This window comes from Microcaecilia unicolor, chromosome 8, assembly GCF_901765095.1.
Source record: "Microcaecilia unicolor chromosome 8, aMicUni1.1, whole genome shotgun sequence".
Taxonomy (NCBI): domain Eukaryota; kingdom Metazoa; phylum Chordata; class Amphibia; order Gymnophiona; family Siphonopidae; genus Microcaecilia; species Microcaecilia unicolor.
Genome location: NC_044038.1, coordinates 232,082,113 through 232,100,418, shown reverse-complemented (window position 1 = coordinate 232,100,418; position 18,306 = coordinate 232,082,113). Strand labels below are relative to the sequence as shown.

General features: G+C 44.5%; 1 protein-coding gene across 2 annotated transcripts in view; it reads left to right on the top strand.

Annotated features, from left to right (window-relative positions):
• LOC115476755 overlaps positions 1 to 18,306 on the top strand; it is a 71,412-nt gene that overhangs the window by 31,521 nt on the left and 21,585 nt on the right. For both annotated transcript variants that reach the window (XM_030213329.1, XM_030213330.1), the window contains exons 7-11: positions 977 to 1,037; positions 7,771 to 7,859; positions 10,954 to 11,109; positions 15,234 to 15,281; positions 17,068 to 17,229. In XM_030213329.1, the coding sequence (XP_030069189.1) occupies positions 977 to 1,037; positions 7,771 to 7,859; positions 10,954 to 11,109; positions 15,234 to 15,281; positions 17,068 to 17,229 (516 nt within the window). The remainder of the gene's footprint in view (positions 1 to 976; positions 1,038 to 7,770; positions 7,860 to 10,953; positions 11,110 to 15,233; positions 15,282 to 17,067; positions 17,230 to 18,306) is intronic.

Here is an 18,306-nt window from a genome sequence, read left to right as displayed (position 1 = left end):
GGGAGAGAGCAGGGTTACTGGACATGGGGGGAGGGCAGGGGAGAGAGCAGGGTTGGTGGACGGGGGGAGGACAAGGGAAAGAGGAGGGTTGCTGGACATGGGGGTATGGTAGGGGAGAGAGCAGGGTTGTTGGACATGGGGGGAGGGCAGGGGACAGAGGAGGGTAGCTGGACATGGGGGGAGGCCAGAGGAGAGAGCAGGGTTACTGGACATGGGGGGAGGGCAGGGGAGAAAGCAGGGTTGGTGGACGGGGGGAGGACAAGGGAAAGAGGAGGGTTGCTGGACATGGGGGTATGGTAGGGGAGAGAGCAGGGTTGTTGGACATGGGGGGAGGGCAGGGGACAGAGGAGGGTTGCTGAACATGGGGGGGAGGGCAGGGGAGAGAGGAGGTTTGCTGGATATGGGGGGAGGGCAGGGGAGAGAGGAGGGTTGGTGGACATGGGGGGAGGGCAGGGGAGAGAGCAGGGTTGGTGGACGGGGGGAGGACAAGGGATAGAGGAGGGTTGCTGAACATGGGGGTATGGTAGGGGAGAGAGCAGGGTTGCTGGACATGGGGGGGAGGGCAGGGTTTGTGGACAGGGGGAGGCCATAGGACAGAGGAGGGTTGCTGGACATGGGGGGAGGGCAGGGGACAGAGGAGGGTTTCTGAACATGGGGGGAGGCCAGGGGAGAGAGCAGGGTTGCTGGACATGGGGGGAGGGCAGGGGAGAGAGCAGGGTTGCTGGACATGGGGGGGAGGGCAGGGTTTGTGGACAGGGGGAGGCCATAGGAAAGAGGAGGGTTGCTGGACATGGGGGGAGGGCAGGGGACAGAGGAGGGTTTCTGAACATGGGGGGAGGCCAGGGGAGACAGCAGGGTTGGTGGACGGGGGGAGGCCATAGGAAAACAAAAAACTCGCCCGTTTTAACAGGCTGAACGGCTAGTATTCAGTTAGTGGTGGAGACTGCAACCTGGTGTTCATTGTTTTTTGCTACAGGTGATAGAAGTTCTTCAGGTAGTCCTATCTATCCTTAATCTTTCGCTTGGAACCTTGACAGGTATGTTCCTTTGTCTTTGATGTTTTCTGTTTCTTATTTCCTAAGTCATATAGGGGTCCTTTTACCAAGCAGTGGTAAAAAGGCTCTCGCTTGTGGCGGGTGGCCATCTTTGCTGTGCACTGAGGCTCTTTTTACCGCTGCTGGTAAAAAGCCCCCCCCCCTCCAAGACATGGCCATGCAGTAAGAATTCGCTTGCCGCATAGTCATGCCGGGGGAGGGGGCACTTAACGTCTTTGTAAAAGACCCCTTTATTTTCTTATTTCTGTTACCTACCTATATGTTCCGTATTTGCTTACACTCTATGCTGTCCATTAAAATTTTCTATTGTGTATTGTGTTGACATTGTAATGTCGCATACTATGCCGTACTTTGCATTGTTGTTTGAATATTTTTAGTGCTGTAATTGTCTATTGTTTGGGATTGAATTATACTTTCTGTACACCATCTTGAGTGAATTCCTTCAAAAAGGCGGTAATTAAATCCTAATAAATAAATAAATAAACAGATATCTTTTTCATGGGTGGTGACTCCTAAAGTGAACCCTAGCATCAAGTAACTCGCACTTGGGATTATACTTCCCAATGTCCTCCACTTTGCATCTATCCACATTAAATTTCAACTGCCACTGGATGCCCAGTCTTTCAATTTCCCAATTCTTGCAATTTCTCACAGTCCACATGCGATTTAACAATGTTAAATAGTTTTGTGCCATCTGCAAATGTAATCACCTCACTCATTGTTCTGATTTCCAGATCATTTATAAATATGTTAAATACCACCAGTCCCAGTACAGATCCCCGGGGCCCTCCACTAATCACGTTCCGGTGTTGATAGAAATGGCCATTTTACCCTACAGTTTTCTATCTATTAACCAGTTCCTAATCCACAACAGAACATTGCCTCCAACCCCATGGCATTTTAATTTTCTCAGGAGTCTCTTATGAGGGACTTTGTGGAAAAGGTTTCTGAAAATCTAGATACACTGCAATAACCTGGTTCACCTTTATCCACCTGTTTATTCACGCCTTCAAAGAAATGACACAAATTATTCTTGTATCAGTCTTTTGGACATGTTGAAGTTGGGCTAAAGCCTTTTGAAGACAACCTGGGTAAATTATGAGTAGCCTCATGGTTAGAGCAGGGCACTGAAAACCAGGCAAGCCTGATTCACATCCCATTGCAACTCCTTGTGATCTTAGGCAAGTCACTTAGGAGTGATTTTATTTATTTATTTATTTATTTGTAGCATTTGTATCCCACATTTTCCCACCTATTTGCAGGCTCAATGTGGCTTACAATTTTTCCATAATGGTGATCACCAATTCCGGAAAAGAGAAATACATAGTTAAGGTGAAGGAGACAGAGTGGGTTAGGTATTCAAGTAAGGAAAGTTCATTTTCATAATTAAGATATAAAAGGTAATGGGTTAAACTTGTTTTAATTTAGGGTTCAGAGACCTCAAATCTGACTCCATCTCTAAATAGCACTAGTACTGGGGTAATCAAGAAGTTACGAAGTTCTAAAAGGAATTGCCACTGAGAGAGACATCAGGTCTAAGGGACCCGCACTAGCAAGGAAAATATACCAGCCTTATGACAAACTGGATTTAGGCTACAGGTTATACATACAATGCAGCGAAAGAAAGCAAAAGCATTTATACTTACAGCCTTTGATTATTAAGTGAAGTCCACAGAACATCATTTGGGATGAGGAGTTTATTTGCCAAGATACAAGTCAAATCAGTGATTGACAACAGGCACGTACAATCAATTAATTATAGGAATATAATAATCCAGCTGCAAACAGGTGTTAATTAGTTCCTAATCTTTTATAATTTCTTTTACCAATTAAAGGTTTTACAAGGGAAAGCAATTAGGTAATTTGCCAATTCTGCTGGTCACATTGGTTTCCCTTGGAGAGAGAGAGTGCCAACCCTTCTCTCTAGCTTAAACCAGGAAATACCCTGATTTTTATAGGTGCCCTCAGGATATGGATAATATGACAGTAGATATACCTGATTGGATCTATGCTAATGTCATGGTTACCATTGATTGGCTCATGCTAATGAGTAGCTTCTATCTTGCTAACATGGTTTTGTCTCTAGCTCGCTTGACCACAAATCTTAAGCAAGACCCTGCATCCAGCTACACCTTTCCTTTCTCACACCATGGCTGACCACAATGTCACTCTGTCCTTTGGACCCCCACCCTTGTGTTTCCTGTTGTTCTCTGCAGTGCTTCAACACTGGGAGTTCAAGCAAGAGCCACACAGGCCTGTAAGCTTTTCCCTCATTTTAGAGCCTGAACCAAAGTCTAGGCAGGGGACCAAGGCTCATAGCTGTAGCATTTTTATACAAACTTCATGCGTGGTAAATTGTCTTGAACAATGGGAATATAAACTTCAAATCATGATAAAATTAGTATGGACAATTAGGAAAGTAAAGAGTTACGTTATTGTGTGGATCCATTGTAAATTTGTTAACTGGCAAATTAGGATGGATTAATTGTGATATGCTTTTTTGAATAGATTGGTTTTTAATAATTTACGGAAATTAATTATGTTATGAGTTGTTTTTATGGATTTTGGTAATTCATTCCATATTTGCATGCTTATATAGGAGAAACTGGATGCATATGTTAATTTATATTTTATTCCTTTGCAGCTGGGATAGTGGAGATTCAGGAACGTACGTGATAGACTAGTCGAGTTCCTGGTTGGTAGGTCTGTGAGGTCTGACATATACCCCGGAGCTTCCCCGTGTATGATCTTATGAACCAGGGTGCAGACCTTGAACGCAATGCGTTCCCTTAGTGGAAGCCAATGTAGTTTTTCTCTTAAGGGTCTGGCGTTTTCATATTTCGTTTTGCCAAATATGAGTCTGGCTGCCGTGTTCTGTGCAGTTTGGAGTTTCTTAATAATTTGTTCTTTTCAGCCTGCATAAATTGCATTGCAGTAGTCTAGTTGGCTTAGCACCAATGATTGCACCAGTCTGCAGAATGTTTCTCTTGGGAAGAAAGGTTTTATTCTTTTGAGTTTCCACATTGAGTGAAACATTTTCTTTGTTGTGTTTTTAGCATGGTTATCTAGTGAAAGGTTTCGGTCGTTTGTAACTTCTAAAATTTTCAGACTATCTGAGATAGGAAGGGTAAAGTTTGGGGTACTTAAAATTGTAGGTTTGTACTTGTTGTGTTGTGATGAGAGGATAAGACATTGGGGCTCATTTTCAAAGCACTTAGACTTCTAAAGGTCTATAGGTTACTCATATAACATTGTAAGTCTAAGTGTTTGAAAATATGCCTCATTGTGTTTTATCTGCATTTTACAAAGATGCTCTAGCGGTTTTAGTGCTTGTTAATAATTAGTGCGTGCTAAATGCTAGAGATGCCCGTAGAAATATATGGGCGCCTATAATGTTTAGTGCATGCTTATTTTTATTGCGAACTACAAAAATTAGTGTGCCTTTCGAAAATGATCCCTTAATCCTCCATTGCTTCAGGTGCAACCTAGATTGCGATCCTTCCAGGGACAGAAAAATACATACCTAGTGTACCTGAATAGCTTTGGGTCTTGCAGCCAGTGTATAATAAGTTCCAAAAATATTTGTAATTATTCACAAGTTAAAACTAGTACCTGCATAGAGGGGTCCATGTACCAAGCTGCGAGAAAAGGTCCCTGCGTTAGCTGCGGGGGCTGTTTTTCCCACATGCCAGGGACCATTTTACCGCGGTGGGTAAAAAGCCCCAAGACACACATAGACATGCAGTAAAAGAACTCTTACTGCATGGTCATGCTGTGGGGAGCCCTTGATAAGGGCTCCTGTGCTAACCCAGGGGTCACTGGGCAATGCATGGCGATGTCTGGTTGCTGCCAGAGCCCCCTATGTGGCATCAATGAGCTGGTTCAGTGCCATTAAATATTAGCGGTTAGTCCCAGCCGAGCGATTTAACCGGTCAGCAGCCAGTTAAATCGGGCCCTATAGAAATAATCATAATCATAATAATTATAATAAAAAATAAGGTATCAGTTACAAGCCTAAAGTCAAGGAATTGCAAATAGAACCCTGGCCGCCTTTCTGGGCAGACCGGACGGGTCATGCTGGTCTTTATCTGCTGTCATGTGCTATGTATAGGGGCTTTACTACTACTACTACTACTACTACTACTACTGACCAACTCTCTTGGCTCTAATCCTCGACTTCTCTTCACCACATTGAACTCTCTCCTCAAGGTGCCCCCTCCTCCAACTCCCCCCTCATTATCTCCTCAGACCCTTGCTGAATTCTTTCACAACAAGGTTCAAAAGATAAACCTTGCTTTCTCTACCTCACCAGCTCTCCCTCCACTAGTCCGTTCCCCTCTCTCTCCTTCCCCTCATTCCCTTTCCTCCTTTCCTGAAGTTACTATTGAGGAAACTACACTTCTCCTTTCTTCCTCAAAATGTACCACCTGTTCCTCTGATCCCATTCCCACCCACCTTCTTAATGCCATCTCTCCTACTCTTATTCCTTTTATCTGTCACATCCTCAACCTCTCACTTTCCACTGCGACTGTCCCTGCTGCCTTTAAACATGCTGTAGTCACACCTCTCCTTAAGAAGCCTTCACTTGACCCTACTTGTCCCTCTAATTACCGACCCATCTCCCTCCTTCCTTTTCTCTCCAAATTACTTGAGCGTGCTGTTCACCGCCGCTGCCTTGATTTTCTCTCCTCACATGCTATTCTTGACCCACTACAATCTGGTTTTCGCCCTCTCCACTCAACCGAAACTGCACTTACTAAAGTCTCCAATGACCTATTACTGGCTAAATCCAGAGGTCAATATTCCATCCTCATTCTTCTTGATCTTTCCGCTGCTTTTGACACTGTCGATCACAGCATACTTCTCGATACCCTGTCCTCACTTGGATTCCAGGGCTCTGTCCTTTCCTGGTTCTCTTCCTACCTCTCCCTCCGCACTTTTAGTGTTCACTCTGGTGGATCCTCTTCTACCTCTATCCCTCTGCCTGTCGGCGTACCTCAGGGTTCTGTTCTTGGTCCCCTCCTCTTTTCTAGCTACACTTCTTCCCTTGGTTCATTAATCTCATCCCATGGCTTTTCCTACCACCTCTATGCTGATGACTCCCAAATCTACCTTTCTACCCCTGATATCTCACCTTGCATCCAAACCAAAGTTTCAGCGTGCTTGTCTGACATTGCTGCCTGGATGTCTCAACGCCACCTGAAATTAAATATGACCAAAACCGAGCTTCTCATTTCCCCCCCCAAACCCACCTCCCCGCTCCCCCCATTTTTTATTACTGTTGATGGCTCTCTCATTCTCTCTGTCTCCTCAGCTCGAAACCTTGGGGTCATCTTTGACTCTTCTCTCTCCTTCTCTGCTCATATCCAGCAGACCGCCAAGACCTGTCGTTTCTTTCTTTACAACATCCGTAAAATCCGCCCCTTTCTTTCCGAGCACTCTACCAAAACCCTCATCCACACCCTTGTCACCTCTCGTTTAGACTACTGCAATCTGCTTCTTGCTGGCCTCCCACTTAGTCACCTCTCCCCTCTCCAGTCAGTTCAAAACTCTGCTGCCCGTCTCATCTTCCGCCAGGGTCGCTTTACTCATACTACCCCTCTCCTCAAGACCTTTCACTGGCTCCCTATCCGTTTTCGCATCCTGTTCAAACTTCTTCTACTAACCTATAAATGTATTCACTCTGCTGCTCCCCAGTATCTCTCCACACTCGTCCTTCCCTACACCCCTTCCCGTGCACTCCGCTCCATGGATAAATCCTTCTTATCTGTTCCCTTCTCCACTACTGCCAACTCCAGACTTCGCGCCTTCTGTCTCGCTGCACCCTACGCCTGGAATAAACTTCCTGAGCCCCTACGTCTTGCCCCATCCTTGGCCACCTTTAAATCTAGACTGAAAGCCCACATCTTTAACATTGCTTTTGACTCGTAACCACTCGCCTCCACCTACCCTCCTCTCTTCCTTCCCGATCACATTAATTGATTTGATTTGCTTACTTTATTTATTTATTTTTTGTCTATTAGATTGTAAGCTCTTTGAGCAGGGACTGTCTTTCTTCTATGTTTGTGCAGCGCTGCGTATGCCTTGTAGCGCTATAGAAATGCTAAATAGTAGTAGTAGTAGTACTACTACTACTATTAAACATTTCTATAGTGCTACTAGACTTGCGCAGCACTGTACAAATGAACATGAAAAGACAGTCCCTGCTCAACAGAGCTTACAATCTAAATTGGACAGACGAACAGACAGCTAGGGGTGGGGAAATTGCAGTGGTAGGGGTGATAAGTGAGGGTGTTGAGTAAGAGAGTCATGGTTAGGAGTCGAAAGCAGTAGCAAAGAGGTGGGCTTTAAACCTAGACTTGAAGACAGCCAGAGACTGAGCCTGACGTACTGGCTCAGGGATTCTATTCCAGGCATAGGCTTTAGAAGATTACTGCAGTGACACCTGAGTAGATGTGTACTTTCATGTGATTCACTGTAGACATGTTCTGGGTGGAGTCAGGGAAGACTGTGGGTGGAGTCACGCTTTACACATGTAACTACAAAATACACAAGTACTTTTTGCATTAAGATTTACATCTGCAGCTTCAGCCTAGCCTCGATTATTGTTGGTTTTCCCATTATAATGCATAAATCCAGATGGGTGCCTACGCATCTTTACAAAGTAGGTTAAAACTAAGCATCTTCTATATCTCCAACCTCTGTCTCTCCACAGCTGTGCTTCGTCTCGGAGATGCTGGCTCTATGCAGTGTTTGGTGCAGAATGTAACCGTAACTGCTACAGAGGTCGTGCTGTCCCTCACGGTAAGTGCCTCGGACTGACGCATCGTCCTGGGTGATCATTTCTTATCCCTCATAACTGATTATTACATAAGTACATAAGTAATGCAATACTAGGAAAAGACCAAAGGTTCATCAAGCCCAGCATCCTGTCCCCGCCAGCGGCCAATCCAGGTCAAGGGCACCTGGCAAGGTACCCAAACGTACAAACATTTAATACATGTTATTCCTGAAATTGTGGATTTTCCCAAGTACATTTAGTAGTGGTCTATGGACTTGTCCTTTAGGAAACCGTCCAACCCCTTTTTAATCTCTGTCAAGCTAACCGCCTTCACTACGTTCTCCGGCAACGGATTCCAGAGGTTAATTACGCGTTGGGTGAAGAAATATTTTCTCCGATTTGTTTTAAATTTACTACACTGTAGTTTCATCGCATGCCCCCTAGTCCTAGTATTTTTGGAAAGTGTGAACAGGCACTTCACATCCACCTGTTCCACTCCACTCATTATTTTATATACTTCTATCATGTCTCCCCTCAGCCGTCTCTTCTCCAAGCTGAAAAGCCCTAGCCTCCTTAGTCTTTCTTCATAGGGAAGTCGTCCCATCCCCGCTATCATTTTCGTCACCCTTCGCTGCACCTTTTCCAGTTCTACTATATCTTTCTTGAGGTGCGGCGACCAGAATTGAACACAATACTCAAGGTGCACTCGCACCATGGAGTGATACAACGGCATTATAACATCCTCACACCAGTTTTCCATACCTTTCCTAATAATACCCAACATTCTATTCGCTTTCCGAGCCGCAGCAGCACACTGAGCAGAAGGTTTCAGTGTATTATCTTGAAAGAGTTTAAGCCCCTATTTAGCACAGGATATTTTGTTCCGTCCAAGGTCCATGAATCCTGGTTTAAGACCTACTCCGGCCGATATTCGGCTGGCGATGGTCAGTGTTTTTATGTCGGTCGCCAGTTGTGTTCCCGGATATTCAATGCTGAGCCAATGGCCAGACATTGGCCTTGAATATCTGGTTTTAGTTTGGCTGCTAAAGCTTACGCAGTTAAGTGCAATATTCAGCCGTTGACCATATAAGCTGAATCTCTTCAAGATAGGACTGCTGTTTATGCGGCCCAGTTTAAGTGTAATTTGACCGTATGTGGTCAAGGGCTGAATATTAGTACTTAACTGAAAAAGTGCCAGATCCGCCCCTGGAACACTCACAAGTTAGTCAACTTTGGCGCAGGCGCTAACCATGAATAGTCAACTCAACAAAAAGTAGATACAACGTTCACTCAAAAACTATTATAAGGGGGAAAAAAGTCTCATATTGTCATTGGGACATAATAATGGTTATCAACACCGAATACATAGGTGGATCCCACTTGTGATTGATATAATCATTGACAAAAAACCCCACCTACCAAAAACTGCGTATTTATATCTTTTTTGTACATTAAAATTTTTTTTTAATTTTATATTTCTTTCACACTTCAAAGTGCATCATTGTTTGAACAGAATGACTGCCACTTGGCACAAAGATTCAAAACGTAGTGTCACTTATCTGCAAGCTCACCGGTATCTGAGCTAATGGAGACATAGTGCTGAGACGCTGTATACCATGAATACTCAGCAGCGCTAACCAGTTATGTCCCGCTGAACATCGGCTGTTGGCCGCAGACCAAGTGATTTAAATGGTCAGGAGCCTCTCCTGCCTGCTTAAATCATAAGTACATAAGTATTGCCATACTGGGACAGACCAAAGGTCCATCAAGCCCAGTATCCTGTTTCCAACAGTGGCCAATCCAGGTGACAACTACCTGGCAGAAACCCAAATAGTAGCAACATTCCATGTAGAACCCCAAAGTGTAGCAAGATTCTAGAATTCTAAACAATAACAAGATTCCATGCAGAGTTTCAAAGTGTAGCAACATTGTAGAACCCAAAGAGTAGCAAGATTCCATTTAGAATCCCAAGTGTTGCCATACTGGGACAGACCAAAGGTCCATCAAGCCCAGTATCCTGTTTCCAACAGTAGCCAATCCAGGTCACAAATACCTGGCAAGATCCCCAAAAAAGTACAAAACATTTTATGTTGATTATTTATTTATTCTATTTATTTATATAGTACATTTATATCCCACCTTTTCCCACAGGTGTGCAGGCTCAAAGTGGCTTACAATGTAATGACAAGGCGGTCGCCAGAACAGTTGTTATACATTTATAATCAAATGAGATAGGATAGAAGGAACAAGGGAAGAAGAAGAGAGGGAAGGGGCAAGAGAGTCTAAAATGGTCCATGAAGATGTTATTAGGAAGGACTGGGGGTTATATGCTGAATCCTAGGAGTAGGTTATCCGAGATAGGCTGGTCTGAGGTAGATTCCTGAAGCTGAGATGATTATGAGTGGCTTAACAGCTTTCAGCAGGACAGTCTAGTCTATAATAGAGACTGTGCTCAATTTTCCTATAATTAAACAAGGCGGCATTGTGAGGAAATGTCTACAGTGCCAGCTCCTTTCTGCGAGGGAGCTTTATCGTGATCCTTGTAATTCAAAGTCCATCCCACAGAATCCAGTAAATATTTCATTTTTATAGCCCACTAACCATAATTAGAAAGATTAATCATTCATAAAATGTGCAAAAAAACCTCAAGCTGTAAATTTAGAGTGTAAAACTAATATGACACTGGTGACTTGAAAGTTTTTTTTTTAATTTAAATATATTTATTGACAACATCAATGGTAAACAACTCAACGTGCTCTATTTACCCAACATACAAGCGATAAGATAACATGCTGAAACCATATAACGTGTATAGGTCCCTTCCCTCCCCCTACCATCCAACCCAATCCACCCCCCCCCCCCCACTACTTCTAAACCCAATAACTCAGTATGCCTGGGTCGCTCTCATTCTACAAAACTTGGAAATGTATCCAGGGACTAGGCTAAGAGTACAAGCCCGACCCCTCCCTCTCCCTACTCCTCATCCATAAAAATAAAAAAAAAGTTGGATTTCAAATCCAGAAACTGTATTTCAGCATGAAGAAGTTACAGGATTAAAAATGTGTTCTCAACAAGGTTTTATTTATTATTATTTTTTTTAATGTTATATCTTGGCAGACAATAGTCAAAAATGAAAAGGAAGAAACAGTTCCGGTGCTTGAAAGTCCAGGTCTATCCTTACCTCCACCACTGCCCCAAAATAACGTCAGTTTGGCTGTATCAGATGCCGTTATGAATACTGCCTTGTCCCTTCCAAAATATAAAACATCAAAGGTGAGTAATGAAGCTTGCTCAGATTTGCATCTGGGTCTATGTCTCCAAAACAGAGGTAGCTTATGTGTTGTTCAGAACAAATTAGGCAAAGTGGCTGGCTGAGTCCATTTCTCCCAGTCCATGAAACACCTTTTAGGGGAGAAAGATGCGCTGGGAAGCCCGTTAGGGCTAGGTTCTATATAAGATGTCCCCAAAAATCGGCGCCCAAAAAAATACGCCTAGGCATATTCTATAAATTATGGCTACATTTTGGCGTGGTTAATAGAATATGCCCCAATTCAGGCGTAGTGTATACAATACATCCAGTACCCCTTTCCTGTGACTATATTTAGTCACAGCTATTTATGCCGGCTTTATCTGGTGTAAATCCCGACACCTAATTTGCATGCGGAATTGGCATATTCCGTAACTCTGGGTGTAAATTCTAGGAACGCCCATGAGCCGCTCATGGCCACAACCCCTTTTCATATCTGCAACTTAGAATTTATGCGCAGCACTTTACAGACTACGCCTAGGAAGTTGCACGCCTAATATCTAATTAGTGGCAATAATTGCTTGTTTAAGTGGCAATTATTAGCACTGATTGGCTTGGTAAGAAATTAAGATGCACGAGCAGTACTGAATACAACCAGTTTTATGTGCTCAACTCTATTCGCCATATATAGAATACGGGGGTTAACGAGTCAAAATGGCAGTTTAAGATAAGGGGAGGTACTAGGGTGGAAGGTCACGGCGGCCATATTGAATGTGGCTGTGTCCGAAGGCAGGAGCAAATGGTCATTGCTCCTGCCTCAACAGACCCCCCCCCCCCAATGAACCACGAGGGATTCAAGTTGACTTGGGCAGCCCATGGGGAGTGTGTGTCTATGTGTGTGTGTGTGGGGGGGGGGGGGGGCATGGATTGTGGGATGGGGCCAAGGATCACAGGGGGAGGGGGAAGGCTTATTTGCATATCTGTCATTGGCAGATGAACCCTGACATAACAACTGTCCATCCCTACTCTCCAGTTAAATTTGGACAGCCTTTTTTGTTGGGTAGCCATTCGGGTACTGCTGTTGAATATTACTGGTACCTGGGTAATGTTTGCAAGGCTACTGACTGGTGGCCAGCATGCTGACTGCCACCGGGTGAATATTTCCCTCTGAATTTTTATTTCTAATTGGTTTGTCTCCTGCCCACTTAAATCATTTCCCCCCCAAGATTCAGTGCTATTTAACTGGCCAGGAATTGCTCCTGGATGCAGTGACGTACCAAGGGAGGGGGGGTGGTGGGGGCGGTCCGCCCTGGGTGCACGCCGCTTGGAGGGTGCCGCGCGCCTGTCGGCTCTTCGTTTTCATGCTCCCTCTGCCCCGGAACAGGTTACTTCCTGTTCCGGGGCAGAGGGAGCATGAAAACGAAGAGCCGGCAGGCGCGTGGCACCCCTTCCCCCCCAGCGGTGTGCACACGGGGGGGGGGGGGGTTCTTTCGCCGGGGGGTCGGGGGTTCTTTCGCCAGGGGGGAGCGTCGCGCTGTTCAGGGGGGGGGAGGCGCTGCACCCGGGGGGGCGGGGCGCATCGGCGATCCACCCCGGGTGTCAGCCCCCCTAGGAACGCCACTGCCTGGACGGTTAAATAGTACTTAGCTGGCTAAGCGCTAATATTCACATGAGAGAGCCATTTTTTTCTGCTGAATATTATACCTAGCGCATAGCAGCTAACTGGCTATTTCACATGATATAGCCGGTTATCCATGAATATTCAAGTGCTGGCTGGTTAAGTTTAGCGGGCAAATCATACCGCTTAAATAGCAGTCCTATTTTTGCCTACTAGAAACTTAACTGGCCACTGCTGAATATTCCCTTAGGAGTCCTTTTACTAACGTGTGCTGAAAAATGGCCTGCGCTAGCGTAGGTGCGTGTTTTGGCCAGCCGCAGATCCATTTTTCAGTGCACCTGTAAAAAAATGCCTTTTTAAAATTTTGGCAGAAAATGAAAATTGGCGCGCGTCCATTTTGGGTCTGAGACCTTATCGCCACCGATTGACTTAGGGTAAGGTCTCATGCGTTAACTGGGTGGTAATGGTCTACGGGTGTATAATGCCTTTCACTGCCTGGTTAGTGCCGTGCACCGGAAAATAAAACATAGTTTCTGGCGCGCATAAAAAATGAAATTATCACCTGGGCCACGTGGTAGCTGGGCGGTAATTCCAAATTGATGCGTGTTGGGTGAGCGTATGTGCCTACGCAGCTTAATAAGAGGGCCCCTTAGCCAGTTATGTTTGAGCCAGCCCAAAAAAAAAAAAAAGAAATCAATACCAGTCACCGGAAACGACCCAACATTGAATATCTGGGGTTAACGCTGATTGTTGTACTTATGCAGGCTGTCTCCCACGGTCTCAATATTTGGCCCTTTGAATCTAGTAATCTAGTAGCCTGGCAGGTTCACTAAGGTGCAAGCAAGAGCATTCATTAAATCTGTTATAGTGCAATAATTTATTTATTTATTTGTTACAATTGTATTCCACATTTCCCCACCTATTTGCAGGCTCAATGTGGCTTACATAGTACCTTAAAGGCGTTCGCCAATTCCGGTATGAACAAATACAGTAATGTTGTGGTAGAATAAGGTTCGTGTGTAAAGACACATTAGGAAATCGTAGAGAGGAAGAGTTATTTTATGTCCATTACGAGCTTTGGTTTCGTTGTGTCGCAGAGTACAGGCATTTAAGTTGGGTTGGTAGGGTATGCCTTTTTGAACAGGTTAGTTTTTAATGATTTCCGGAAGCTTAGGTGATCATAAGTTGTTTTCACGGCTTTTGGTAATGTGTTCCATAGTTGTGTGCTTATGTAGGAAAAGCTGGATGCATATGTTGATTTGTATTTGAGTCCTTTACAGCTTGGGTAGTGGAGATTTAGGTACGTTCATGTTGATCCTGTTGTGTTTCTGGTTGGTAGGTCTATGAGGTCTGTCATGTATCCCGGGGCTTTGCCGTAGATACTTTTAAGAACCAGGGTGCAGATTTTGAAAGCAATACGTTCTTTGATTGGGAGCGAGTGCAGTTTATCTCGGAGGGGTTTGGCGCTTTCAAATCGCATTTTTCCAAATATAAGCCTGGCTGCCGTGTTTTGAGCGGTCTGAAGTTTCTTTATAATTTGTTCTTTGCATCCTGCATAAATTCCGTTGCAGTAGTCTACATGGCTTAGTACCATTGATTGTATCAAGTTGCGAAATGTTTCATTCGGGAAAAATGGTTTCACGCGATGGAGTTTCCACATTGAGTGGAACATTTTCTTTGTTGTAGATTTCACTTGGTTCTTTAGTGTGAGGTTACGGTCGATTGTAACACCGAGAATTTTCAGGCTGTCTGAGGTAGGGAGGGTATAATCTGGGGTGTTTATGTTTGTGGGTTTGTTCGTATTGTATTGGGATGAGAGGAAGAGACAGTGGGTTTTTTTCTGTGTTGAGTTTTAGTTGAAATGCATTTGCCCATGAGTCCATGCTATTCAAGCTGAGCTTGATTTCGTTGATGCATTCATCACTTTGAATTGGTTTTGTCAGTATTGCCACACAGGAATTGCTAGTGTGGTTTAGTAAAAGAGGCCCTAAGTAAGGTTTAGACGTTATTTGATATTGCATTAACATGGACTTAACACTAATATGAGAAAAATGCAAGCAAGTTGTGTGGGGGCCACAGAACACGTCAGATCAACTGCAGTCATGTTTGCCACGAAAAAGTCATCTATCTTACCCCTAAGCATATTTGAGGATCAGAGGGTGAGCAGAATTGACCCATGTAAACCACTTCGGCTGTACCCATAGAAAGGCGGGCATATCAAATCCATGACCCTTTACCCTGTTTCCAAGTCTTGGAAAGGAGAGATCAACCCCTGGGGACCCTTCTTTGAAGTCTTGGGGAAAAGAGGTTATTCTAGTCAGAAATACAATGTCAATTTTTAGATTGGGCACTTGCATGTCGAAATGTAGAAAATATTTGCCCCCAGTAATGCTTGCTTTAAAGTTGTCCATTCAAGTATGGATAGATCATTTTAATACACATTAGTTACAGGTCCTTACATTTGTCATGAAATGGATTTAAAACACAGTATATAGTCTAATATTATTATATGATTTTTTTTTTGCTTTACAGGTTCCTTTTGATATCTCAACAACTGATTTCGTTCACATACTTCCTGAGGTTAGTTAGTTTTTGATCTTGTTCTTATAAATCTAAAAATCTGTATGAGGAAAAAAATGCTATGAACACTTCTCCTATAGACTGAGGGCTGCGTTCAATAACAAAGTTTCCCTTAGCACAGAATAGAAAAAAAATGCCTTTTGAATGAAGTCATTGATGTCTTTTGCTTGATGGGTTGAAGTGTGGGAGGAGTCACAAAGTTTGCACATCATTTATAAAATGCCTTTCAATAGTGAGGTACCCATACAAAAAAATCATTCGGTCTCTGGTACACAACAATGTATAACTAATATCCAAACCAGGACAAAAGCTACCAAAACAAAAAAATTCAAAACACAGCATTGGCTCCGTCAAACTAACGGAGCCAATGCTGTGTTTTGAATTTTTTGTTTTGGTAGCTTTTGTACTGGTTCGGATATTAGTTTCAATAGTGAGGGACAGCAAGTTCTGCAGGACTCCAGAGAGTCTGCCTCTAGTGATTGAAAACATGATATTGAAGCACCACCCCCTACTGGCAGCAATGCAGTGGAGGACTTCCACACAGCTTAGAGGGATCATTACTACTACTACTACTTATCATTTCTATAGCGCTACTAGACGTACGCAGCGCTGTACACTTGAACATGAAGAGACAGTCCCTGCTCGACAGAGCTTACAATCTAATTAGGACAGACAAACAGGACAAATAAGGGATAAGGACAAAGGGTAGCAAGATTCTGGAATCCCAAAGAGTAGCAAGATTCTGGAACCCAAATAATAGGAAGATTCCGGAATCCCAAAGACTACTACTACTACTTATCATTTCTATAGCGCTACTAGACGTACGCAGCGCTGTACACTTGAACATGAAGAGACAGTCCCTGCTCGACAGAGCTTACAATCTAATTAGGACAGACAAACAGGACAAATAAGGGATAAGGACAAAGGGTAGCAAGATTCTGGAATCCCAAAGAGTAGCAAGATTCTGGAACCCAAATAATAGGAAGATTCCGGAATCCCAAAGACTACTACTACTACTTATCATTTCTAAAGCGCTACTAGATGTACGCAGCGCTGTACACTTGAACATGAACAGACAGTCCCTGCTCGACAGAGCTTACAATCTAATTAGGACAGACAAACAGGACAAACAAGAGATAAGGAAATATTAAAGTGAGGATGATAAAATAAGGGTTCTGAACAAGTGAATAAGGGTTAGGATTTAAAAGCAGCATCAAAAAGGTGGGCTTCTAGCTTAGATTTGAAGACGACCAGAGATGGAGCTTGACGTACCGGCTCAGGAAGTCTATTCCAGGGATATGGTGCAGCAAGATAAAAGGAACGGAGTCTGGAGTTAGCAGTGGAGGAGAAGGGTGCAGATAAGAGAGATTTACCCAGTGAATGGAGTTCCCGGGAAGGAATGTAGGAAGAGATGAGAGTGGAGAGGTACTGAGGAGCTGCAGAGTCCTAAGTTGCCTAGATATCTATCTGGGATCTATCATCTAACACTGAATGTTGGTAGTATCTGGATAACCTCCAGGAGTCACTAAAGGCCAAGATTTTCAATGCCAGTACTCAGATATATGTTGGCACTGAATATCCAGATTTATCCAGCATTTAAGAAACTGCTGCCCGCTGCAAGCTGAATATGGCTCGGTAAGACTTTTTGGAATATTGGACTAAAAGTTAAATTTTTTTTTTTCGTAAAGAACCATCATGTAGCAATTTTTAATTTTTTTTACATTCAGCCTTACAGAATGAAATGGAATAAGCTAATTCCAAATATTTGTTTTCTGATATTTCACAGTTTAGAGAAATTGTTACTGGCAGCTTGGGATTCGATGCTTGGGTTTCCCTTTCTACCGCCCCTGTACTGCAGAGTGTGGAAAGCGGTGCCACATTGAAAATCGGTGTGCAGATATCTGTCAGTATTCGGGGCTCAGATTCTGTCTTCTTAGAACTAGACGGTGTAAGTACTTGAATGAGAAATGTTCAGTTTGACCATCAAGATCGGTCAGATGCCATGAATGTGGGTCCTGTTTTCCAAAGACAGAGAAGGCCAGGAAACAAATTCTTCTCTACGAGTTGTAGAATTGTAAATGGCAAATTCCAACTGGGTTTTGTTGAGCATCCCTATCCCTCTTCACCCTTCCCATAAGTACATCCAACATCCATGCATGCAGTATTACACACTACTGTAACATATCTAATATAATAATTTGCTCCTTCAACGTTCGAATGTGTCTCACTGGGATCGTAACCATCTCCTGACCTCACGAACGCAGTGAGAGACATTGGAACGTTACAGGAGCAGCTTCAGCCCTTCCTACACATGCACTAACATCTCCCGCCCATGCCACAACACCCCCCCCCCCCCACTGAGGTCACCGCCGCTCACCCCTCCCCCCCCCCCCCCCGAGGTCGCCCCCTCCAACCCCCCCGATTTTCTCAGCCCAAAAAACTTTTACCTCCTGCTCCACAGGACCCCCCTCCTTCCCTGTCATTTCAGGACCCCCCTTCCCCCACTCTGCTGTTTCAGGACCCCCTCCCCCTCTCTACCCCTCCTCCCTCTCTGCCCCTCCCCTTTGTAAGAGCCGGCTGTTTAAAAGTTTTTACCTCCTGCACACAGGGACGCAGCTTCAGACTGGCTGTCTGAAGCGGCGTCCCTCATGCAAGAGGTAAAAACTTTTAAACAACAGCCGGCTCTTATGAGGGGGAGGGCCAGAGAGGGGGGAGGGGGGTCCTGAAACAAGGGGGGGAATGAGGTCCTGAAATGATAGAGGGCGGAGGGGGTCCTGAAACGACACGGGGGGAAAGGGATTCCTGGAACTCCAATGGAAGGGGAGGGGCGGGTCCTGGAACTGGAAGGGGAGGGGGGTCCTGGAACTCGGACGGGGGGGGGGGGGGAGAGGGGGGAGGAGGGAGGAGGGTCCTGGAACTCAGACAGGGGAGGAGAGGGAGAGGGGGAAGAAGAGGTGGAGGGGGTTCTGCACACTCTCAGTCTCATACACTCTCTTGGTCTCACAAAGAGTCTGTGTATCGCACA